This window comes from Mizuhopecten yessoensis, unplaced genomic scaffold, assembly GCF_002113885.1.
Source record: "Mizuhopecten yessoensis strain PY_sf001 unplaced genomic scaffold, ASM211388v2 scaffold11125, whole genome shotgun sequence".
In the NCBI taxonomy this organism is placed as follows: Eukaryota; Metazoa; Mollusca; class Bivalvia; order Pectinida; family Pectinidae; genus Mizuhopecten; species Mizuhopecten yessoensis.
The window spans coordinates 1-23,467 of NW_018408892.1; the positions used below are offsets into that span (position 1 = coordinate 1).

Consider the following 23,467-nt stretch of genomic DNA (forward strand, 5'->3'; position numbering starts at 1 on the left):
GATAAGTGTATTGAGGGACTAACACGTGTAGATTAGTGTATTGAGGGACTAACACGTGTAGATAAATGTATTGAGAGACTAACACGTGTATATAAGTTATTGGGAGACTAAGTGGACTGATTCCTAGACTTTGAGAGACTAAGTCGACGGATTCCTAGACTAACATGAATTGTGTAGATACATGAAATACCAATATAATTGGACATGTTACGTACGTTGTAGTGACAGTGATCAGTGGAGAGGAAGAAAGTCGTTAAAGTGATCAGATAACTTACAACTAAACTGACATTTAACAATCTTTAATGAAGGCATACAAAGCATTGGTAGGTAAAAGCTTTTTTTAAGTAGAAATTAAGTGTTTTACAGACATTTGTTTAATTCATGAAATTATATCAATTTAAATGTGAGATTAGATTTGTAATTCATGAAATAAAAACCGATTTGAATGTGACTTCAGTGTCAGCCTGTTCACTTACTGTACACAGTCTTATTGCCAAAGTTCTAAGCTAATTCTGAGTAAACAGATTTGTATATGCTCAAAGAAACTGTACCAAGTGAAAAAAAAAATTCTTCGACAATTCTGAAGGTATGTCAGGGAAATTTCTATAATGAATGCTGCTGTGTGATCATGAGTTTGAGAAGAGACTAAGGGGTATTGGGATCAGATGTACGTGATGCCACAACAAGGTGAAGCCACAAGAGCGAAAGGTTACGTCATGTTCACCGACATGTCCACTCACCATTCTGGGATCTCTGTTCTGAAAGGTGGCATCAGTATCATGCAGATGAACAGTGGTCAATGAATCAAGGCTTTTAGAGGCAAGTTCTTATTTGTATAATATGATTTTAGGCAAAACACAGATATAATAGGTAGAATACTAGATAAATATACTGTACTACAGTTTGTTTATCTGATTGTATTGTGTAATTTGACTTTAACTTACAACTTTTTGTAGTGATAAAATAGACAATGCAATAAGGAGTTCCTACACAAACTTTAGCAGTTTATTGCTGCAAGTATATTTCAAAATATTTTCGAAAATCCCCGATTTTCTTTTAATAAATAGTCAACCCAGGACTGGTTTTTGGATTGTTCTGGTGTATAGCGAGCATCCCTTTATTGATACTGTCATTTTCCCCTAAACAGTGTGCACTATATGCAAATATTTACGGTAAAATCATGTTTGAATTTGTATGTATTAAGACTATAAAATGATGATTGATGTAGAATGCAAACTGGCTATATGTAAAGATGGATTATGTACGTACAATATAAATTGACTTATGAAATTGGTACATAGAATACACAATGAATTGACCATGCAAGAAGGCTTGAATGTTACCAAAGAAATATTGGACTTTCATAATAATTTTCTGATGATGGCTAGCTTATATAGCTAGTCAAAACATGTAAACCGATAATAAAACTACGGAATCTAAATATAGAAGCTCCATCTTATATATACTTTGTATTTCATAACACTGAGTAAATAAAGGCAATTATCCTAGTCCAGTACTATGATACGGTGATCAGGGACATTGTAAATCACAACAAATTCTCTATTTTTTAACAAGTAACTTTAAACAAGGAAATGACAATCTTGATTTACAAATGGAGATAACAGTCTGGAATTTCCCATGCCAATTTCTTCTAGGACATAATGAAATTTCCTATCATATACTGCTCTAAGAGACAGCTATCCCAGACAGAGATCACACAGATATAAAGATTTTGGCTAATGTGCATAGTACATGTGTGGGGAAAATCTCAGGAATATGTTCTACAACAGTCTAAATGTTTACAAACAAGTCTGACTCATTCACCCCTGAAATTCGATAATGGACTATTCCAACCTTTGAAATGTTAGAGTTCAAATGCGTCTTCAGGGGTGAATGAGTTAATGTTGGAATTATCTCTATCCTTGTTATACATTTGTATCTACCACAGGTCTACCAAGATGGTCATAGACAGGTACATTTTTTTACATTTATCACAAGTCTACCAAGTATATAAGATAGATAAATATCTTTATTTACCAATGTAAAGACAGGTATTTTCTTACCTTCTGTGAAGGCCGAGTCGGCCATGACGAGTTGGAATATTTTTGGGTACAGATGCTCCTTATCTTTACCGAGCATTTTTGTCACTATGGCGACGCCATCCTCCATGTTCTCATCCTCGTCTTCCTGTAGAGCCTAAATCAAACCCAGTACCTTACACCATCATTCTTTGCTCAAGCTAGCTAGCTCCAGTAGTTTATAACATAGGTTCATGGTAGATGTTCAAAGTTCATCTCAACTGAGGCTACCAGAAGTGACACACCTCCAAAGACACAAGATTCAGTGGAAAACTGTGGGACTTGATGTGGTCACAAGCTTATTGTAAAAATGGATAGCATGATAATGTAATATGCTCCACTTTTGGTGGGCGGATAAAAAACACCATTTTTATGGATCATTCAATTAAATTTGGAAGTCAATGCATATTGACCTGATACATTAAATTTCGTTTGCATTTTGGGTATGTTTTGAAATAAGCCCTTTTACTTACTTGTACTGTTTTATAGACCTTGAGAAAGGTATCACAGCCAAGCTGTCCTTCCAGCTCAGCTCTCGACTCCTCTAGTCTGCTGAAGAGATCAAAGTCGTCATCGTCGTCTCCAAACTGTGTGTCTGAATCACTCTCATCTACAACAAGGGGAAAACCATGTGTGATTAAAACTTGGACACATATTCTTGCTATCCTTATACCTTTATAACCTACCTCACATGTTACACCTACAAGAGGTAAACTAAAGGAGTAGGGGCGGATAAGATTAACTTTAAACTTGGTTCTAAATGTTTTATCCTATTACTGCCGGTATAGCAAATCAGATTCATCCTGTATCATATGTAAGAATGATAGAATTTGATTGGGTAGTTTGGGATAAAAACTGGAAGTCGGGGGAAATGTTTCTAGAGATCGTCACCCCGACCCCAATCCCTAACTGATATATGAAAAGATCACAGTTGAGAAAAATCTTAAGCAATGTATTGTCTGTGGGAAATTTTAGACTTGAGGAAATCTTGAGAGTTGAGATGTTTTATACAAGTGGCCCCTGATGTGTTATCTCCCAATTTCTAAACATCCTACCTGACTGGAATAAATCTAATTTGTCATCTGACGGACCTTCATCCTCCTGAACCTCAACGTCTTCTGTGTCCTCATCTTCCTCAGCATTCTCTTCTAGGTTCTCTAAATCGTCACCGTTATCGTCGTTCCCTTCGTCTTGTTCTCCATCGCTCAGTTTCTCTGCCAACTTCCTCTGGTACTCCTCAGCGTCCTCGTTGTCACGGTCATCACTGTTATCACTCACGTGTCCAGCCTCCTTGTCCTCGTCAATCTTGTCGTCATGGTTACTGGCCAGACTGAGGCGGCTGCTGCTGTGTTGAGACTCCTCATCAGTGCTGTACTCTCCTATCAGGAGACTCTGCATCGTCTCCCTGACACTCTTTAGTTCCTCGTATTCGTCATCATCTCTATATAAACACACAAGAGTAAAACCTATTATTAGAATTGTGTACTGCATGTTGCTCAAACATTGGTGCGATACTTAATATACACCAACTCCTATAGGCTATCGTTAATATTTACACGATGAAGAATGTTGTTGTTCAATTCCACTCCTGCATAAATGTGAAATTATCTCCACATATTTTGCAAAATATATCATTAAAATTTTGTTTCACATCTGAATAATATCTTTTTAATAATATGCATTCAACATTTGTTAATTAATAGTCATTCAGAATTAAACGTACAAAACAATATCGGACAAATTTTTAATTTCTGCCAATGGTAATTCTTACATGACATCAATATCTTCTTCCTCCAAGTCAAGCTGTACATTGTCCAGCAGGCCAACTTGTAGTGGTTCAATCTGCCACAAATAATACATACTAATTACATTTTTGTTATTTTTATTTAAATTTCTCTTTTTTTATGAATCATAATAAAGTAACTCTAGATGCATGTTTTGTAAGAAAATTTATCATATAAAATTAGAAATGTAAGCCGCAAATTCAGTCTAACTACCAACCCTAACTCCCACAAGGAAATTCTGAAATAAGGTCCATGGTAATGAACAGTTGTATCAAGTGAAGAGAATGTGTACTAAATTTCATACATTCTGCTGATAGATTTTCTTGACATAAAGGATATATGTACCGGTATATAGGCTAAGAATTTCACCAAATGGGCACAACTCATAAAAGAAGCTTGACTTCAACTACTTCCAGGTCAGGAGCGGCCTGCAATGTGCTTGAGTGTATATCCTCATAAAGGCATAGTATAAGTCCTAGAAATCATCTTTGATTTCAGAAGTATGCATATATAATAAGGCATTACACACGTATGTTATAGGACAAATGCAAGTTACCACCAAGCGCGAACAAAATCAGACCTCAGACACAGAAATTATACCCTTAAAGGCCTCAATTAGAACCCATGGCTGCCAACTTGGATTATGGGTCCGGAAAAAGGACTAGGGTTTTTATGGGATTTGCCAGAGGCCACTTGTAATTATATTAACAATAATTACATCCAGACAACCAGTTATTGTTTAAATATGTGTCTGACAATCAGAGAAAATAAAAACGGTATCCGTCTTGGATTTTGATTGGATTATATGATGTTATAAACGTAAGCTATCCACCAAGTTGAGGTATATATATATACCCCACATTCAGGACAACGTTGTAGCTTTAGTTTGTTGTTGAGATATGGTGTAGATGTTGCACAAGCTAGAATATTGATTTTCATGTTAGATATGGTTGAAATTGAATGATTTGTAGGGCAGTTCTTGCACGAAACCAATTAACCGATAAGAATAAAAAAAAGTCATTAATTCTGTTGAAAGCATGCACGCATCACATTGGTGATTGAACGTAGCCTTAACTTGCCATTATGCATGTACACAACAAGTTTTGGTTGAAATCAAATCATTTTAGGGCAGTTACTGCATGGAATTAAATCAGAATCAACAGACCATATAATGTATAAATAAACATGCATTACATAGACGATAAAACTCAGTCTGAGATTGCCATAACATACATACCAAATTTTTCAATCTAGGGCAGTTTTTGAACAGAAATGAAAGACAGAGGGACAGATATATACAGACACATCCAAATAATTAGCAAACTGTTTTCTCCAAAAACCAGGAGGATAAAAAAATAAAAATAAGGGAGACAACTTGCTGTCAGAAATAAAACAAAAATCAGTGCAATGAATATGTATAATTATATTACAAAGGGTGACAATTCCAGTGTACCTCTTCTCTTTGTTTCTCCAGGTCCAGACTGACCCGCTGAGGATTTTCAGCTTTTTGTGATGATTGGTCCAATGTCTTGAAGAGCTTTGCCAGGTCTGGCTCGGAACAGGTGCGTAGCATCTATAATTTTGTAAAGCAGCAGAACAAAGTTATTTTCTTGAAAGTCAAAGTCACAATGGTGTAAAAGCAGATAAAGGTAAATTTCACACTACATTCTTTCTTGTACATATTTAAATATTCGTAAGTTTGATTTTTAAGTGTTAACTACAGTAAAACCCTGCTAACTAGTGATGGGCTGATGAGCGATTATAATTGAAAAATACAAATCGATAGAATTGATTCATCATTTTAAATCAGGGGGCTGCATGGCTGGACAGAAACCCCAAACCAATGATGGTATCTCATATTAGTCTTAACAAATGCCCACACTCTGGATGTGAATGGGAAAACCATATAGTTACAGACTGTGTGTTCTCCTTTCTCCCACTTTTTAAAAAAACCATAGAGGCAGTAATGTTGTGATAGCAGTTATAGTCTGTTTCATATGTATTTTACCTGGTTTTTACCTGTGTTCTCCCACATTATCTGTATCATGTATGCAGTACTGTCATATACATATACATGTAGCTTTGATATAGTCTATTTTCATCATTTTTAGACATTTTTCCATATCATATTCCATATTCATCAGCTAGATCATACAAAACAGTAACGTGAAATCCACATATATATACAACCAATCTTTTGCATTTAGAGTGACATTGTGATAAATGTGCTTGTTATGGAATTTTTATTTGGTGCTTTGCTAGGATTTCTTAAAATCATGGACTTATCTGTGACTTTTATTGACTTTCCAATATTTCACCTTTAGTAAGTTAGTGCTATTATATTTGTTTTATATCATGTATCTTTGTGCATGTGTGTATTTTATGAATATGATTGATTTGATCAACCAGCGCTGAGTATTCCATGTGTACATGTAATTGATTGTATATATTGATTCATAATTCTAGTAAATATTACGAAAAATCAGGAAATATATTTGTTAAATATTCCTATAACTAACACAGTATTTCCTATTGGTGAACAGGTAAATACAGGTAAATAATCTACCTGTACTATACCAGAACAGACTATAATGACACCTCTATTGTTGTCCAGTGTTTATATAATTCCTTTGATCAGAAAAAAAGTGGGAGAAAGGAGAACAAACCTTACAGACTGTGCTGTGACTAATATCTAACTGCCATTTAGAAATAAAGATGAGGAGGTTTGTATAAATATTGTTTCATAAACCATGTTTAAACATACATTTAAATTTAAATTGTTATGATTTATACTTTATGATTGATAAAAATGTAAAAAAGTTGCTTGATATCCATTCATTATAAAAGAACAAAACCTAATGTATAGTGAACAACTCTGTCTATTGATGTAATAGTATTTTTCTCATTTTATTTGGGTGTTCAGTCACAAAAAAATCATAAACCAATTATACAATCGATCATTGATCTGTTTACTACCTCTGATTACAAATCGATCATCGATTATGATTTTAAACTGATTGTACATCACTACTGCTGACGCAAATCTGCAAGGTCCAGATCAATACTCGGAGGAAAACATGGAATACATGGTATTCGACAAGTCTGGGGTTGATCCGAGATTGTCATGCAATAATCTTTATGGGACAATACATTATAGCATGATACTGATAATTTATGCAAGTAATCGAAAGAAAATGGAAGAAAATATATTTGCTGCATTTAATAAGATATAAAACTGTAAATTAATTATACACAGAGTCATTCTGTTACTAGAATAGACCTAAATCAGCTGTATTTGTGGCCTACTTATTTGTTTATGTTCTATCTGTTTCAGTTACAAATAATTTATCAGAACACACTCGGGAACTACAAACTCTTCAATGTATGAGTGATATCTGAGTTATGTAAGGTCGAAGGAGAGGTGTTTCACTACCATAATGAATGAAACACCCATAATCATTTTTGCTTATAAATCACCACAATTTTTTTTTATTTTATGAAATAATTATATTAAATGATAACATGATATTTGAATATTGCAATATGAAATCTTACATGTGCATTTCCTATGTCAAACTGACCACTTGTGAGGCCCATGATCACACCAGAACTCCGCTTCTCACTGCAATGAAAAGAACAGCCATATAAACTACTACATAGGCAAGCAATCATGTCATGATGTGTATAATAAACTTCACCAGGTAGGTCAGTGTTATGTAGGTTTTGTAAGCCTGTATTTGGATTTACAGAATGATTTGTAGTAACTGCTACCAAACTTGTAAGTGAGAGTTTAGTGTGATGAAGACATCTCTTACAGTACACTTACAGTACACTTACAGTACACTTTTTTTTAATATTTTGAGCAGCGATATTTTTGCATATAAATGATAAAACCAAGCCATTTGGATTGATCTGTATTGCCTGTACCCCGCTTTGACCATCAATGCACATATCAGAGAAACTAACTTAAATGCAAAAACTTGATGTTGATGGAGATGCTGATGAAGTCAATGGACCATGAAAGGTAGGTCGCATCCAGCATTTGATACATGGGTTGAGATGTACTTACTACCTAAGATACTAGTTTGGTTGGTGTAGCATTTATGCTTTCAGTGGAACTAACTCATTTATGCTTTCAGTGGAACTAACTTAAACGCAAAAACTTAATGATGAAGCTGCTGCTGCCGCCGCCCCAAAAAAAAGCAACACCTTAGTCTTGCTTCTGCTTCTTCATTGCGGCGAGACAATAAATTGAAATGTTGAATTTATATTACCAAGTCACTGGGCCTAGGACTGTTGTTTTGACAACTTATACTTTAAGTTGTGTTTAAATCACAGATTGACCATACTGGAACAAAATAAATATGTCCACAGTAACTGATGTTGTTTAGATGAACAAAAAAATTCTGTGCCTTCTATTCCATTTTCTATATATGTACAATAAAACCTTGATAGGATGACCCTTGATGATTGGCTACCTCACATAGCACAAACATATTTCAAGGTTCCTTAATTATGCCCCCGCCATAAAATGGGGGGGGGGGGCATATAGTGTTGCCCATGTCGCGTCCGGTCCCGTCCCATCCATGAGCAAAGGCATTTATGTCTTACAGACATTTTCTAGTTTATTAATCCTCCTTCTATATGTACATCCCTTGATATGTAGCTAAACCCCTTTATGATGCCAAATTTTGACAGGACCGTGTAGTTTGATGGCAGTATAAGAAGGTTTTACTGTACTGAATTTTTGTTCAGATCAACATTGTCAAAAGTTTTCTTTCCCTTTACTATCCCAACAAACACAAAAGAAAGCTGATTTGTTGAACATTGTATTCCTCTGTTAGTATTTACTGGACAACACGTGTGTAACCCGCCCAGTTTTTGAAACACTGATCAGCATATCGTCAACACAATGTGAAACTTTTATCTAGTATACTTTTTAAAACATTGAAAATCAAAACTTAAACTAATGTATCAGAAATTAAAATAATAGATTGAACACAGGAAACACAAAATATATTTGTACATTTTTTTTTAATTTTCATCAAAAATGACAGTTTGAAAATTCCGTAAAAGAATCAACCAATCGCGAGCTCTAACGTCATTAGGACATTCACATATATCATCACACAAAATCTACAATACTTACCTTGATGATAAATTGCTTTTTCCCTTGGCCTCTTCCTTCTTTATATTTTCTCCCTTGGGAACCTCTTTCTCTTTAGTATCTTCCTTGTCCACTTTCTCAAACAGTTTGCCGTCGCCAGACAAGTTAACTGCTTTAGGGATCTGGTCAGCCTTGCCTGTAAGTCAAAGGTCATGGTAAGACAATTCATCTAAATTAAGGAAGAATTCATGAAAACAAGAATTCCACAGGAGTGGATGTGTCGCCTGCTCAGCGCTTTTAGTGAGAAAAGTGTTTTGGCTTGAGTTATCGGGTAAACAAGCAAAAAGTAAAGACAAAAATGATGAATAGCATTGCTACGTCAAGCGTGATATGCCAAAACGCGGAAAGTTGAAACTCGACAGAAAAACCCGCAATATATGTTGAACATTATTTATTTTAGCATTACCGTACAAAATTCATAAGGAATTGATTAAAAAATAAAAAAAGTTCTTGCATTAACTAAACAATGCCCTTATTTGGCAGTAAAAGGGGCTTAACTCCACCAAAAATGCATGTAAACTTCTGAAATGCCAACTCGTCCAAGCTATATTGGTATGCAATATGTGTACCAAATTTGAGTTCAATTAACCCAAGGAAACTTGACGCAACGACGCAACCAACGCCGATGCCGACGTGAAAGTAATACTTCTATGTCGCCTCGCATTGCAGGCGACACAATAAAGGAGAATTTGTTCAGGATTTTATGTCTGAAATACCCTTAAAAAACAACCTGGTAGACACATCACAAGATCAAAATGAAGGTAAATCAAGCAGTCTTTTAGCCAGAGACATTGTTTTACTATCTACAACACAAAGAAGTACTAACTTGAAGATAAAATGTGAAATAAACTGCACATATAGAACTGATTGCATGCATAGTAATAGCACAATATAAATATATTTAAAGTTCACGTTTCCAAAATAAGAAAAAAATCATGCATTCAAAATATTTACTTGATTAGGTTGTGAATAAAAATGATAATTTCAATGCAAAATCATTTCCAGAACACATCAAACTTAACAGGGAAGTAAATTCATGAAAAGACACATTTTATATCCTGACCACCCACCAAAGTCCATGGGCGTGTCAGGCTTCACTAAAAACACTGGTGCGGGCAGGACATCCTGCTGTGGTTTAGAAGCCACCACAGGCTTTGGAGGACAACCTGGTTTGTTGGGGAGGGGAGGCTTAGCAGGTGATGGTGCCCCCGCCTTAGCTTGGGTTTGATCCGAATCGTTCTTCTCTGGAGCCGTGGCAGTGGATTCCTCAGATATAGGTTGCGATATGTCGGGTCTCTTGAACAATTTGTCTGTAGAAAGTTAAAGGTCCATGCAAACAGTACATTATCATTTATTTTTAACGTGTCTTGAAAGAAATCAAATAAAGTTGAAAAAGGAAACTAAAATGCTGGTTTATCTGCATAGTGAAGCATGCAACAACATCAAGGGGTTGTGAGTTACAGGGTCTAGAGAATCTAATAGCATGAGAAATAGAAGATCTTAATCCTCTTTTTTGTGGGATTGATTTCCTTACTGCATAGGAACGATTATACAGCAACTATTTAATCCTAATATAAATCTACATTTCAAAGTTTAACAGATTAAGAAGTTGATACCATTTCTATTCCCTGAGATTTTCAATATGTAATCACTGAGTTATTATATAAACAAGGTTACCGCGAGCGGTATATAATACGCCCGTCACACATTGAATGAGCAGTTGTTTGTATGATTGAAATATATGAAGTATTTGTGAGTAATTGATATTAAAAGAGAAATCATTCAACATAACTGGTAGATCAATGAGTGCAATACAAAATCATCGAACGCATGCATCGCATTAATGAAACCAAGGGTAATAACTCCAGTAATTACGGTCGGATAATGGCGGTTATCGAACTTGTCCGTGGTTTCATGGTAATTAACCTTGTTGTGAAGTTTGAAGTTAATCCGTTAATAATTACTCGAGATATCGAGCGGACACTGTTTCGGCAAGTCCATAAAGGGGCATAACTCCACAAATTATGGTCGGATAATGGCGGTTATCGAACTTGTCCGAGGTTTCATGGTAATTAACCTTGTTGTGAAGTTTGAAGTTAATCCGTTAATAATTACTCGAGATATCGAGCGGACATCGTTTGCCCGCCCACCCGCTCACGTGATAACATAATACGTCCCCGTCTTCGACGGGCGTATAAAAATAATATTTCAATATCTATAGGATACAATTGTGTAAGTTTTAGAAACCCTTGAATAATGTTGGTTCAAAATAAACAGCTTTAAGATACATTTGAAGAATTAAAAATTTAACACCACTAAAAAATACAAAATAATAATGACTTCAAAGGTTAATTAACACTACTAACACAAAGATTTGTTATCTTTAATGATCAAAATTCACTTTTTTTACAAGCTTAGTATTTATCTTAAATGTCACAAACAAAGAACAAGCCATTCAGATTGATATGTCTCGCCTGTGCCCCGCTTTGACCATCAATGTACATATCAGAGAAACTATATATATAGCTAACTGAAACACAAAAACTCGATTTTGATGGAGATGCTGACAAAGTCAATGGACCACAAAATGTAGGCCGTATCTAGTATTTGATGCATGGGTTAAGATGTACTACCTAAGATGCATCTATGGTCCAAGTTTGGTTGGTGTAGCAATCATACTTTCAGTGAAACTAACTTAAACGCAAACACTTAATGTTGACGCCGTGGCCAGAAAAGCATCACCAAAGTCTCGCTTCCACTTTGTGGCGTCGAGACAAAAACCAGAAATGGCAACAATATAAGGTAAGAAAGCAAAAGAAAATGAAACAACGACGATAGATGTAGACATCATTACACAAAAGGGGGAACCTGTTGATGGGTACCTGTACAACAGATGTACTACCAGCCACTAACCTTTGTCCTGTTTGGCCTCGTCAGCAGCTCCTATAGTGATGGTCCCTTTGTTAATGACGGGCTTAGGGGACAGTGTGATGGTGGACCCTATGGCTGGTTTACCGTCCCCTTCAGTAGATGAGGGAACACTGTCGTCTGTTACAAAGTATTGTTGTTATAAGCAAACATTAAACACACCAAAACATCCCATTTCAAACTATAATGAAAAATAAGATATACAGCGACCATGTTTATTAATTTAAAAGTCCTGAAAATGATATAAGCATAAGGAAAACTCCGTCAAAATATCATCTCCTGCGCAAGAAATTGATAGTTTCGACATTTACAAAATTACGCAGGTCATTTGATCTATGACTTGTAACCGGAATATTTTATGTCACATCTTCGTTCAAATTTTCATAGAATGTCTTTAAATTAATTGTATAAAGAATTCATAGCCTGGAATGAAAACCGACATCTCAACAGACAAACTGATAGAGCCTTCTTGGTAACTTGAAATGTATGATAGAGAAAAAATCTTTAAGAAATCATTAATGAAGCAAAGTTTCAGTACATAGTTTATCATTATATATCGAATAATGGTACGTTCAACTCATATGTGGCTTCGTTGTTTTTCCTGACAATGAATAGTACATGAACTGAAATAATTGTTCAATTTTTTTCTTAGAATAATACTATGACATTAAGATTGTGTGTTAAAGGTTGAATGTGTGCGTGTTCGGATTAAGCATATGTAAGTGGGTCTATTATAATACTTAGTTTATCATATGTAGTTTTGTCATCTTGAATTATCGTTTAAAACTAATTGTAAAATTGTAGGGAAAGGGCCTCGTAAAAGTTTTTCAACTTATGCCTAATCCCATTGCTAATTGAAATAGGCAATATATGTGTTTCAATCAGAACATTTAGATCTAATAGAATATATAAGGAACAGAAACAAATCGTGTTATTGTGGATCTTCCATATCACACCTGATTTATCACTGCCCATGGTTCCTTCCTTGATGGGGATGTCCTTTAAAGCGTTCAACACCGTACTGCCAGGGCGGCCCCACTGTCGCCTAGAAACCGCGGCTGCCACATCAGCAGCCAATTCAGCCTCCGTGGAAGGATGTTGAATGACTTTGTCCCGAGCACTTGTAGCTGTCAATCAGAATCAGTTAATATCAAGTAGTATTCAAAACAAGAATTTTGTTTTTGTGAACAAAAACATATGTCCCCCCTGATTAGCCAATAGACAAACTTCGGTATAAAAAAATTAACAAAGGGCCATATCTCTTTATATAGTGGGGCACCTGACTCGAATTTAGAATGTGACACTCCTACTTCCCAAGATACATTAAAACTATAGCAAGTTTGGTCAATGTAGGTAAAATAACATGGAAGTTATGCTGTGGACAAACTTCTGTATTTAAAATAAACAAAGGGCCATAACTCTATATATAGTGAAGCACGAGACCTAATTCCAGTGCACTGCACACCTTCTGTGGGTGATGCATGCATACCTAAAGTTTCATCAAGATATCTTTAACGGTTTAAAAGTTATGGCCCAGACAAGTTACGATTAGAAGAACCAGAAGAAGAAGAAGAAGAAGAACCAGAAGAAGAACCAGTACTAATACAATATGTCTGCCTTCATTTGAAGGGGAGACATAATAAAGCACAAACAAATTCAATTTCCAATTGTAGCTTGTTTGTTTAAATAATGAACAGATGGCCAAGTTTATTAACTGCAAGGGTTCAACATCCAATACTTAAAGTATATTTCCTTTTCACCGACAGTGAAATTAAAGTTTAGAATGCTGTCAGCACATAACACACATCAACTGCAAGAGCAGGTATTAGTCATTTCTTAAAGTAAGGCTTTGCTAAATACATGAACTGACCACTATATGTTTCATGTTATATAATATCTGAATAAATATTTTGATGATATACACAATCATGATCGTCCCTCTCGCAAATTAATGCAAGAAATTAATGTCTCACACAGAACAAGTGATTTGAAGTTATACTTGGAAACATTTAAAATTGTGAAAAGAATAATATACATTTTGAATTAATTCGAAAGAATTAGTCCACCATGACTTCAGTGATCTCTGACTTAATTTTTAAACACAACTGTTACTTTTGTGAATTTAATCATTTGGATTCAGTTACTTTCAGTATTCATTAATAGTTTGATAAATTCTGAACAGCCCAATCTTTGAAAATAACTTTTTGTGTGAAAACTGAAGGGTATACATTTACTGGTATGTAAAAGTTACATAATTTTCTGGGGGCATTCGAAGTGTCTACATACCTTCCATATGTGAGGCTGTCTGTTCTAGAGGCATTTCCTTGAGTGACAGTCGGTCACCTGCCCCTTCGTTCCATCGGGAACGGGATGACTCTGGCGGATCTTGCACTTCCTCCTCGACGGCGACCTCGGCTGGAGCTCCCCATTTACCCCGTGGTGTCACCTATCAGTCAGGAATGATATAGTCTTTTACTACTTGTGACAAACTCTATGATGTTCTTATTAACTTGTTCACCCCTGAAGACACATTGGACCCTTCCAATTCAAAGGTTGGAATAGTTCATTATGAAATGTCAGGGGTAAATGAGTTAATCTGTTTCAATCATTAGCCAATACAATCACCGTTAATGAAGACATTCACTTATTAAGGCCAAACAAAATACAGTCGAGGTAATTGAAATCGTAAATATTAAATCATAACGCAAAGCACTGGTAAGTTAAGCTAATCTAGTTACCCATTTTATAGAAGAACGTAAAAAAACACATTTACTATTTGCAATCGTTGTATCACAGGAGATAATTAAGAAACAATAAATCTCATCTCAGACACAGAACAGATAAAAACTATACACATATAATACAAAATATAGGAATAAGAAAGCCCCATCTCTTCTAATTGAACAAAGATTTTACTTACCTTCTCATTTAAACGACGAAGGATTTCTTCTTTCTGCTGCTTCAGAGGACTCCTAACATCACACAAAATAATGAAGCACATTATATACACCTGTATACAAATGCAGAGCCATCTAGTTTGAAATTGTTGTCCATGAAATTCTAATTTAATAGCATTCATTCACAGATCAGCACATTCTGTACAGTGTGTAACGTAGGAATCTAAGCACGTTAATTTACTGCTACACTTCCAGAGGCTGTGGTTGAGTTGCCTTGGAGACAATTGAAATCTCCAAATACCCTAGATATGTGCCTGAATATAATGTTTCCCTGTTATGCCACCTTCCATTCCAAATAGTTTTAGTGGTTAACCCTTTCACCACTTCAGACCATAATGGACTCATCCACATCAATGCATGGCAGAGTCTACTAAAGTTACATAGGGGTGAAAGGGTTAAAAAGGGATGATAATACATCAAACTAATCATATGGAAACAAAAACATACAACATATAAGGATTCTAATTCCACTTGTTTAGAAAACTATCGTATATAATATATAACATTCATCATCATAATAAATACGTACAAATGTAATTTTTTCAGTTTATCCACATATAATTAATTAATTAATTCCATATACAAGCAACTATATCAGCAATCTTTGATGTCATCTAATATCTCATTTTTGTGATGCAGAATAACTGTAAGTTCAACTGCAGCAAGAACAGATGTGCAAAGGTGACAATCCAAGTGTAGTTTTTCAGCTATCACCCTTTATGGTGTACATGTATATGTTGGCTTTGTATCCATCATGCATAGTGTTGTACTGCCAGCCTCGGTGTTCCCTACCATGTGGAGGTCCATTAGCCACCAACTCCATGCTCTACCTTACATTTCTTACTGAGAGCATACAGGTGGCATTTTTCAGTCACAGCCCCCAACCCCTCAAACCCAACCACCAATGGTCTACCTTAGTGAGCTTTGTATCAATGTAACTGTCTTCTGTCTACAAATGAGGATTTATCAGTCACCCCTCCATCCCCCCAATGATCTCCTGAGCTTGGCTGTATACCCATATACCTCCTTCCCATAGTTTTCCTTACCTAGAGTCCACAGGCTGGGGTTCATCCTTCACCACCCCTATGGCCTTGAGGGCACCTGTCATGCCCACAGTAGGTGTCGGTACAGGTTTGGGCAGTTCTTTTGGTTCAACCCCCACAGCCTTCAGGGCAGCGGTCATCCCCACCGCCGGGGCAGGCTTCATCACTGGACGAGGGGCAGGGACAGGCTTACTGGCCTTCTGTCTGCCGTGATCGTACATATCCTTACGCTGCCTCTCAAGCTGTTCCTTCAGATGTTTGGCCCTGTCTTCTGCCTGTTGCTGGAATCAACCATGAAGAATGTAAACATATGAGCTATGCATTTGTTGTAGGAATTTCTGAAATATTCCAACAAACTTAAACTTTAAAAAGACATTTAAAATATACTTTTTCTATATATCTTTTCTTGGAAAACGTTTTTCAAAAATGTAATATAGAGTTTTCATAATGCTGTATCATTATACAATGTATAATCTGCATAAAATTCATCAGCAAACAGAAAACTAATATTTTGATAATATGTTAAAGTTCTGTCAATTTAAGAATATTTCTTTTAACTGTTTATTTCATTTAACAGTTGCACATTTCATTTAAATGAAATCTATACCTTTATATATATACACTCAAGTTTATAATATTTTCAAAATTAAATTCTTATTAACTTGTCATGATGTTATCAACATATTGTTTTTTTTTATTAATGTAAAATAAATTACAGCAACAGTACTAATATTAAGGCTTTACTTGATGTGCTTCTGATATTATGTATGGATGTCTAGTCTTAATCTGTTACATCCACTGAATTAAATTAAAATCACATTCTTAATCACTTTCTTATTCTATATACTGTATTTTATTCTAGGTAATTTATCATAGTACATATATGATTTGACCTTCACTATACTTTCTACAAACATCTTGTATTAATTTTGATAAAATTAATTACAATGATTTAAACAGTGAATTACAAATCAAATTTTAAATGGTGCAATACAATTTCTTACTCACAGTGAATTTTTTATGATAAATAAATACCTTTGAAATTTATAAACAACAGCTTAACCAATTGAAACTGTGAAATAATAGTGACCAAATACGTACCTAGCACCTAATAAATCAATACTTTAACTTTGAAAACAAGCTACAGATTTCAAGTTGATGAACAATTAAAGTATTAACCACAACACTGAGTCTGTTTCAATCACCAAATAAATCCATAACGGTCACTGTAGTTATATGATATAGCTAGAAACCCTGTAGTAATACCACCCGTTAAACTGGCAAACCTGCATACCGCCATCATATTCACAAAACAAATGGTTAAAATCACACTATTTTGACCTCGTTAAATAATGCCAATTTGAGTTGAGTACAGGTATATGTATGCCGACTGACCAGGTAATCAGCTGTATGGTAATTTGATACATTAAATTACAACTTTGAAAAAAAAAATGTGTTCTGAAGTAAATTATTATTTTGTTTAAGTATAAGTTCATTTGGTGTTTGAACACTTGGGTTTAAAACTGTAAACCTGATATACCGCCAAAATCACAAGAGGACAGAACGTGGCGGTATAACGAGGTTTTACTGTACTTGTCAAGTAGTGCCCTTTCACAATAATGAAACACTAAAAATAACTGAGTGGTTTTAAAATGACTGACCTTATCATACTGAAAAATTAATAAACAAAATAGGTTAATTATAAGTTCTTACTTAAAGGCATAAAACAAATTTTGGCATCATTTTTACAGCGTTTTTACTTCAGACATATTATAAAGTTTACAAATATCATACAATTGTTTTTTCCTTGTACTGTTTGAAGCATTGCTTACTATGTTCGGTTTGTTAATAATGTTGCCCACTATGCAATGATAAAAGATGAATGTAGTCTTTTGTTTTGGGTCTCTTTGCCAATGACTATTATAACTGTGTTATTGTATTATATCAAAGTAAAAGGTTGTTACAGAATATTTAAAAAATATACATCAGCATGGAGTAATTATAAAATACAGCATATATTAATGCATATTAAATCACATCAACAGATTCTAGATTAATAAAAGTAACTGTCAACTGTATTAACTTGACCTTTGACACAGGGTCATGGCCCTAAGATTCAGTGTTACAGCTTTGTTATCAGTAAACTATATTTCTATATTTACGACAAATACAAATAATTATTTTCAATAACAAGAATTTGAATCTACTACTTCCCCCCCCCCCCCTATGATTTTAACATTTCAAACTACCAAACAAATATCTGATAATTGAATGGTAAAGTATCAAGATTTTGTTAAAGGCTTCTGTTGATGTTTGCATACTAGGACTCATATGTCAATAATAACTTACTCTCAGAGCCTCAACCTTCCTCCTCCGAGCTTCTGCTTCAGCTGCCGCATCCTTGAAAAATCCAATAATAAACTTGATAGTTTTCATAATATACAAGACCATATTGTAGTTATTTGTTTACAACAAATACAAGCATGTAATGAAAAAACGTGTCATTTGATGTACCATTTTTACTCTCCTTCTAGTATTTTTCATTTAATCATCAACATAAAAAAAAAAAAAAAAATATTAATAAAAAAAAAGTTCATATGTAAAATCAGATGAATTGGATAGTGTGGTTTTATTTATAGTTTGATAAATATTTTACCAACTGTAAGAACATCCATTTTTGATATTGATATAAGACATTTTAAGGATCATAAAATCTTATTGCTTTTCATTAAAACAAGAATTCCACAGGAGTGAATGTGTCGCCTGCTCAGCGCTTTTAGTGAGAAAAGTGTTTTGGCTCGAAACAGAAAGTTGAAATTCGACAGAAAAACATGTTATATTTATGTTGAACATTATTGCTTCTAGCATTACCATACAAAATTCGAAAGGAATTGATCAAAAAAAAAAGTTCTTGCATTAACTACACAATGCCCTTATTTGGTATTAAAAGGCGCATAACTTCACCAAAAATGCACGTAAACTTCTGAAATGCAAACTCATTCGAGCTATATTGGTATGCATTGAATATGTGTACCAAGTTTGAGTTCAATCAACCCTAGGGAACTCAAGTTATCGAATGGAGACCTTGTTTCGTACGCCGACAAAGTCATACCTATATATATGTCGCCTTGCGTTGCAGGCGACACAAAAATCAACTTATTGAAAAAATGAAAATTGAACATTTAACATGTTATATGCTTATAATTTACAGAAAAAAGTACTTACAAATATTCTTGGAGGGTATATGAAGTCTGCATAACCTCCGAATCTAAATTCTTTAGAGCAATTCAAGACAAGCATGACCAAAACCAATTACACTAATTATTATCATGCTGGGCTGGCCATGGTTACATACGTACCTGGGGCTTTCCCTGGATCTGTCGTCTCTCTTGGTAGTTATGCATCCTAATTTGTTTAAGCTTTTCCAAGTAATCCTGTTTTAAAATGAAATCTACTGTATATTCTGGTCATTACAACAATTGTAGTGGTAATTCTGATTTCTCCAACAATACCGGTATGTGACGGTTGATTATATCATGTTTACCTAACTCTAATTAGTTAATTTTCAAATTGTTAAAGACACTCGGTAAACCTCCATTTAACTAATAGGGTTTACATTATAAAGTAGTAAATCTTAAGTAGATAATGTGGATAATTTCAGAGTAATTAATCTTAAAATATTTCTAACATTAACAGACATTGCCTCGAAATTTGGACAGTTACTGTAGCAGAATGTAAACATCACGAACAATAGTTTCTCTTTAAGACAGAGATCGTAGATTAAGAAGTGAGATGAAACTACACGTTATGTGGTTAATCTTGTATTACTATATGGGGGTAATATTTTAGAGCAATTATTCTTAAATAGATAATGTGGATAATCTAAGAAAATAAATCAATCTTGAAAAATTTCTAACATTAACAGGCATTGCCTTAAAATTCAGACAGTTACTGTAGCAGAATGTAAACATCACAAACCAATGCTTTCCCTTTGGGACAGAGATACCGAAGCTTTCTCCTTAAGGCAGATATTGGAGATAGGAACAGTATAGGTACAGTACCTTTTCCTCCCTATCTCTGGCACTGTCGAGAGCCCCGTCACTTGGCTCGTGTCGAGCTGGAGTCGGAGACTGGCGTGGTCTCTGCACTGCATATGGTGGTGCTGCAGGAGCTGCATTCTAATAATTACAGTGACTGGTGTAATGTTTGGACAGCACAAGCAATGATACATTTTATGAAAAAAAGTTTTGGTTGAAATTTTCTTTGTCGAAATATCAAAGATAAATAGTGAAACCAATTGTTTATGGACATACATCAAATTATATTGAAAATTATTTAAAAGCAAAGGCTAAAAGAGTTGTGAGAAATCCATAGTCCCTACATCTAGACAAACTTTGCAATGAAAAAAAGGACTTAAAATTCATAACAAGACTGGATTTTACTATGGAACACTTAAACATGTTATGAGGTTTACCCACACAAAATTTGGCAATCGTAGGAGACATATATAGTGATGAGATCAGCCAATGACAAAGAGATGCCCAAGGTACAAAGGGACATAACTTTGTACAAAATGGATCATGAGACTTGATTTTACATTGGCTAAATTCGCGTATCCTGTTCAACCAGTTTAAACGGTTGAACCAGTAAAGAAAACGACAGGCACAGATCTGAACCGAGGCTGACCTCAGGAATATTCGGCATGTGTAGATTGAGGGTTCCAGACGAATCTGACCAAAACTAAAATGCTGACTATTGCTAGTTTGCATTTTTTCTTTCTAAAACAATGTCAAACCACATGTAGTTTTTAAGATACGTTATGTAATTCAGTGGACGCGTGAAAGAAGGGCCTAATATTCTTGATACATTGTAATTTATTTTCCGAAACTGTGCATTTTTAGCTCTGCTTATAGAACGGTCCAAGTGCGTTCGTGTATTGCAGAATTATTTCTGCGCCACCTGTACCGTTTCAACCAGGATACGCGAATGTAACCTTAATATGACAACAAAGTAATGCATGAAAACATCAGGTAAAAACAAATATGTAAGATTTACAATAATATGGATCCTATTAGTTACACGGATTTTTGGCATGGTATATGGGATGGTATGACCCTAAATGGTTTAGTATTTCCTGAGGCTGATAGGCCGATAGGCCGAAGGAAATAAGAAATCCTGTAGGGTCATACCATCCCGTATACCCTGCCAAAAATCTGTGTAACAAATTTATTACCCCTTTGAGTCTTTTATTATAAAGAAAAATAACAGGCACAGTACCTCATTTAGTTTCGTTTTATCAAATTCCTCGAACTGTTCTTCCTGATTCTTTTCTTTTAAATACGTCCTCAGCATGTTTGCCGCTCGTCTGTTCGACTTTTGTGTGTTATGTGGCACATAGTTAGCCCTTTTGGCGAGTATTTCCTCATCAGTATGCGAAGCGAAACGGTTTGCCATTTTGTAAACAGCGAAGCAGACGACGAATGTGAGTTGTCTCCCGATGCCCGGCCGCAAGATACAAAGACACGTGACCCGTATACCCCTTGTAAAATCATGTGATTGCACCGTATTACTGCTGAGAATCACGTGACATGACTGTATACCCCGAGATTTTCGTATACCCCCTGAGATTTACGAATGCGGTTTGGTACACTGTAGTTTTTAACCTATCAGATTCCTAGATTTTTCTCAAAGGGGTAATAATATTTGGTGTAAAGGTGATTCTTATAAAAGTTTAAATTGAGTTGGTAATATTTTACCCCGAATAAGTCTGTATTTCCCCGCTGTCTGTTTAAAGCTGTATAAAACTGTACATATAAGATTCACAATAATATGGATCCTATTTTGTGTAAAGGTGATTCTTATAAAAGTTTAAATTGAGTTGGTAATATTTTACCCCGAATAAGTCTGCATTTCCCCGCTGTCTGTTTAAAGCTGCTTCTCTCTTTCTCAGCACAAACTCGTCGACAATTCTTGCTCGTTCCTGTGCTGGAGTTACAGGCCTAGGCCGACAGAAAAAATATCGATTCAGTTATCAGTTGGATGTGATTCATGAAAATAGATATTTGTCCCTAAAAATATTTCTTTTACAAATATTCAAAGAATTTCTGATTAAATCATGATTAAGTCACCTTGTCAAAAATACTGTAAAGCCCATAACCTCTCCACTTTATAAATCATTTTCAATACCTTATTCTTCACCTAATAAATTATTTTCAATACCTGATTCTCTTTCAAAAAAATCATTTTCAATACCTTATTCTTACCTAAAAAAATCATTTTCAATACCTTATTCTCCACCTAATAAAATATTTTCAATACCCGAGTCTCTCCCTAATAAATAATTTTCAATACCTTATTCTCCACCTAATAAAGTATTTTCAATACCTGAGTCTCTCCCTAATAAATCATTTTCAATACCTTATTCTTTACCTGATAAATCATTTTCAATACCTTATTCTCCATCTAATCAATACCTGATTCTCTCCCTAATAAATCATTTTCAATACATCATTCTCCACCTAATAAATCATTTTAAATACCAGATTCATTATGACACACAATTTTGTAAAAAAAACATAAGATTTTGAAAAAAAAATTCACATTATCAACAAGAACGCTTATTTGAAGGCTATACATGGGTTGATATGGACATCAGATCACTACCTGTCACCTCCCGCCCGAGGGTCAGGGTACATGGGTGTCGGCTCTGGGGTGCGGCCAGAGCCAGGACGCTGCCACTTAGGGATGGGCTGCGCATGCTTAGGGGCGGCTGGGAGAGGTCGTGGGGCGTCCATATATGCTGCTGCCGGTTGAACTGGAATATAATGAAAAAATCAAACATATTCCCATATGCTTAAGAAGTTGAAATTTTTACACGTTTCAGATTAATACATAATTTATTTCATCTAAGGAAATCAATAAGCAAATAGCTTTTTGAGTAACTGTTAGAATTTGAAAACTGACCTGGTTTAAAGTTGTTCCGCTGTGCGTCTCTGTTTTGCTGTATTTTATCTAGGTATGCATGATAGCGTTCGTAATTCCCTCGGTCTTTCTGAGCATTGTGCTGCTGGGGATCAGGCTGTATAGAAGACAATTTCCCCATGTGTGAGAAAACAATGATGTGGATGCCTTTATAGCATATCAAAACATAAATCATAATTAAAATCATGGCGGTTTAATAAACAAGAGGCCCATGGGCCTTAACGGTCACCTGATATATTTATACAGAGAGTTGATTTCGTTTTTAACATGAACAGAAATATTATTCAAAGTGACAAAAAACAATAAAACCACCTTATTCAATATCAAGCATACAGATTTCAGACTAAAAAGGATTTGAAACTAGCACCTCTGATTCTAAACAAGGAAAATGAAGAAATTTTAGCACACTGACTCCCTTGAGCCCCACCCTACAGCCCTTGGGGGTAGGGCTGGCTCAAAATTTTCAAAGTATCAAACTGTCAACTCAAGGTTATAATTCCAATCAAGTTATTAACATGTAATATTCAAA

The 23,467-nt window shown here is 35.0% G+C and overlaps 1 protein-coding gene across 1 annotated transcript in view; it reads right to left on the minus strand.

Moving 5' to 3' along the window:
* Nucleotides 1–740: 740 nt before the first annotated feature.
* LOC110466249 (serine/threonine-protein kinase Nek1-like) overlaps nucleotides 741–23,467 on the minus strand; it is a gene marked incomplete at its 3' end in the record, with an annotated part of 40,930 nt that continues 18,203 nt past the window's right edge. Inside the window, exons 20-39 of the mRNA XM_021522653.1 lie at nucleotides 22,921–23,035; nucleotides 22,621–22,771; nucleotides 21,851–21,956; nucleotides 20,019–20,135; nucleotides 19,317–19,391; nucleotides 18,307–18,357; nucleotides 15,961–16,238; nucleotides 14,878–14,929; nucleotides 14,244–14,403; nucleotides 12,914–13,084; nucleotides 11,943–12,077; nucleotides 10,100–10,339; nucleotides 9,012–9,165; nucleotides 7,418–7,484; nucleotides 5,316–5,435; nucleotides 3,850–3,920; nucleotides 3,134–3,519; nucleotides 2,552–2,688; nucleotides 2,064–2,196; nucleotides 741–758 (exon numbers count right to left, since the gene is read on the minus strand). Coding sequence (XP_021378328.1) covers nucleotides 741–758; nucleotides 2,064–2,196; nucleotides 2,552–2,688; nucleotides 3,134–3,519; nucleotides 3,850–3,920; nucleotides 5,316–5,435; nucleotides 7,418–7,484; nucleotides 9,012–9,165; nucleotides 10,100–10,339; nucleotides 11,943–12,077; nucleotides 12,914–13,084; nucleotides 14,244–14,403; nucleotides 14,878–14,929; nucleotides 15,961–16,238; nucleotides 18,307–18,357; nucleotides 19,317–19,391; nucleotides 20,019–20,135; nucleotides 21,851–21,956; nucleotides 22,621–22,771; nucleotides 22,921–23,035 — 2,737 coding nt within the window. The remainder of the gene's footprint in view (nucleotides 759–2,063; nucleotides 2,197–2,551; nucleotides 2,689–3,133; nucleotides 3,520–3,849; nucleotides 3,921–5,315; nucleotides 5,436–7,417; nucleotides 7,485–9,011; nucleotides 9,166–10,099; nucleotides 10,340–11,942; nucleotides 12,078–12,913; nucleotides 13,085–14,243; nucleotides 14,404–14,877; nucleotides 14,930–15,960; nucleotides 16,239–18,306; nucleotides 18,358–19,316; nucleotides 19,392–20,018; nucleotides 20,136–21,850; nucleotides 21,957–22,620; nucleotides 22,772–22,920; nucleotides 23,036–23,467) is intronic.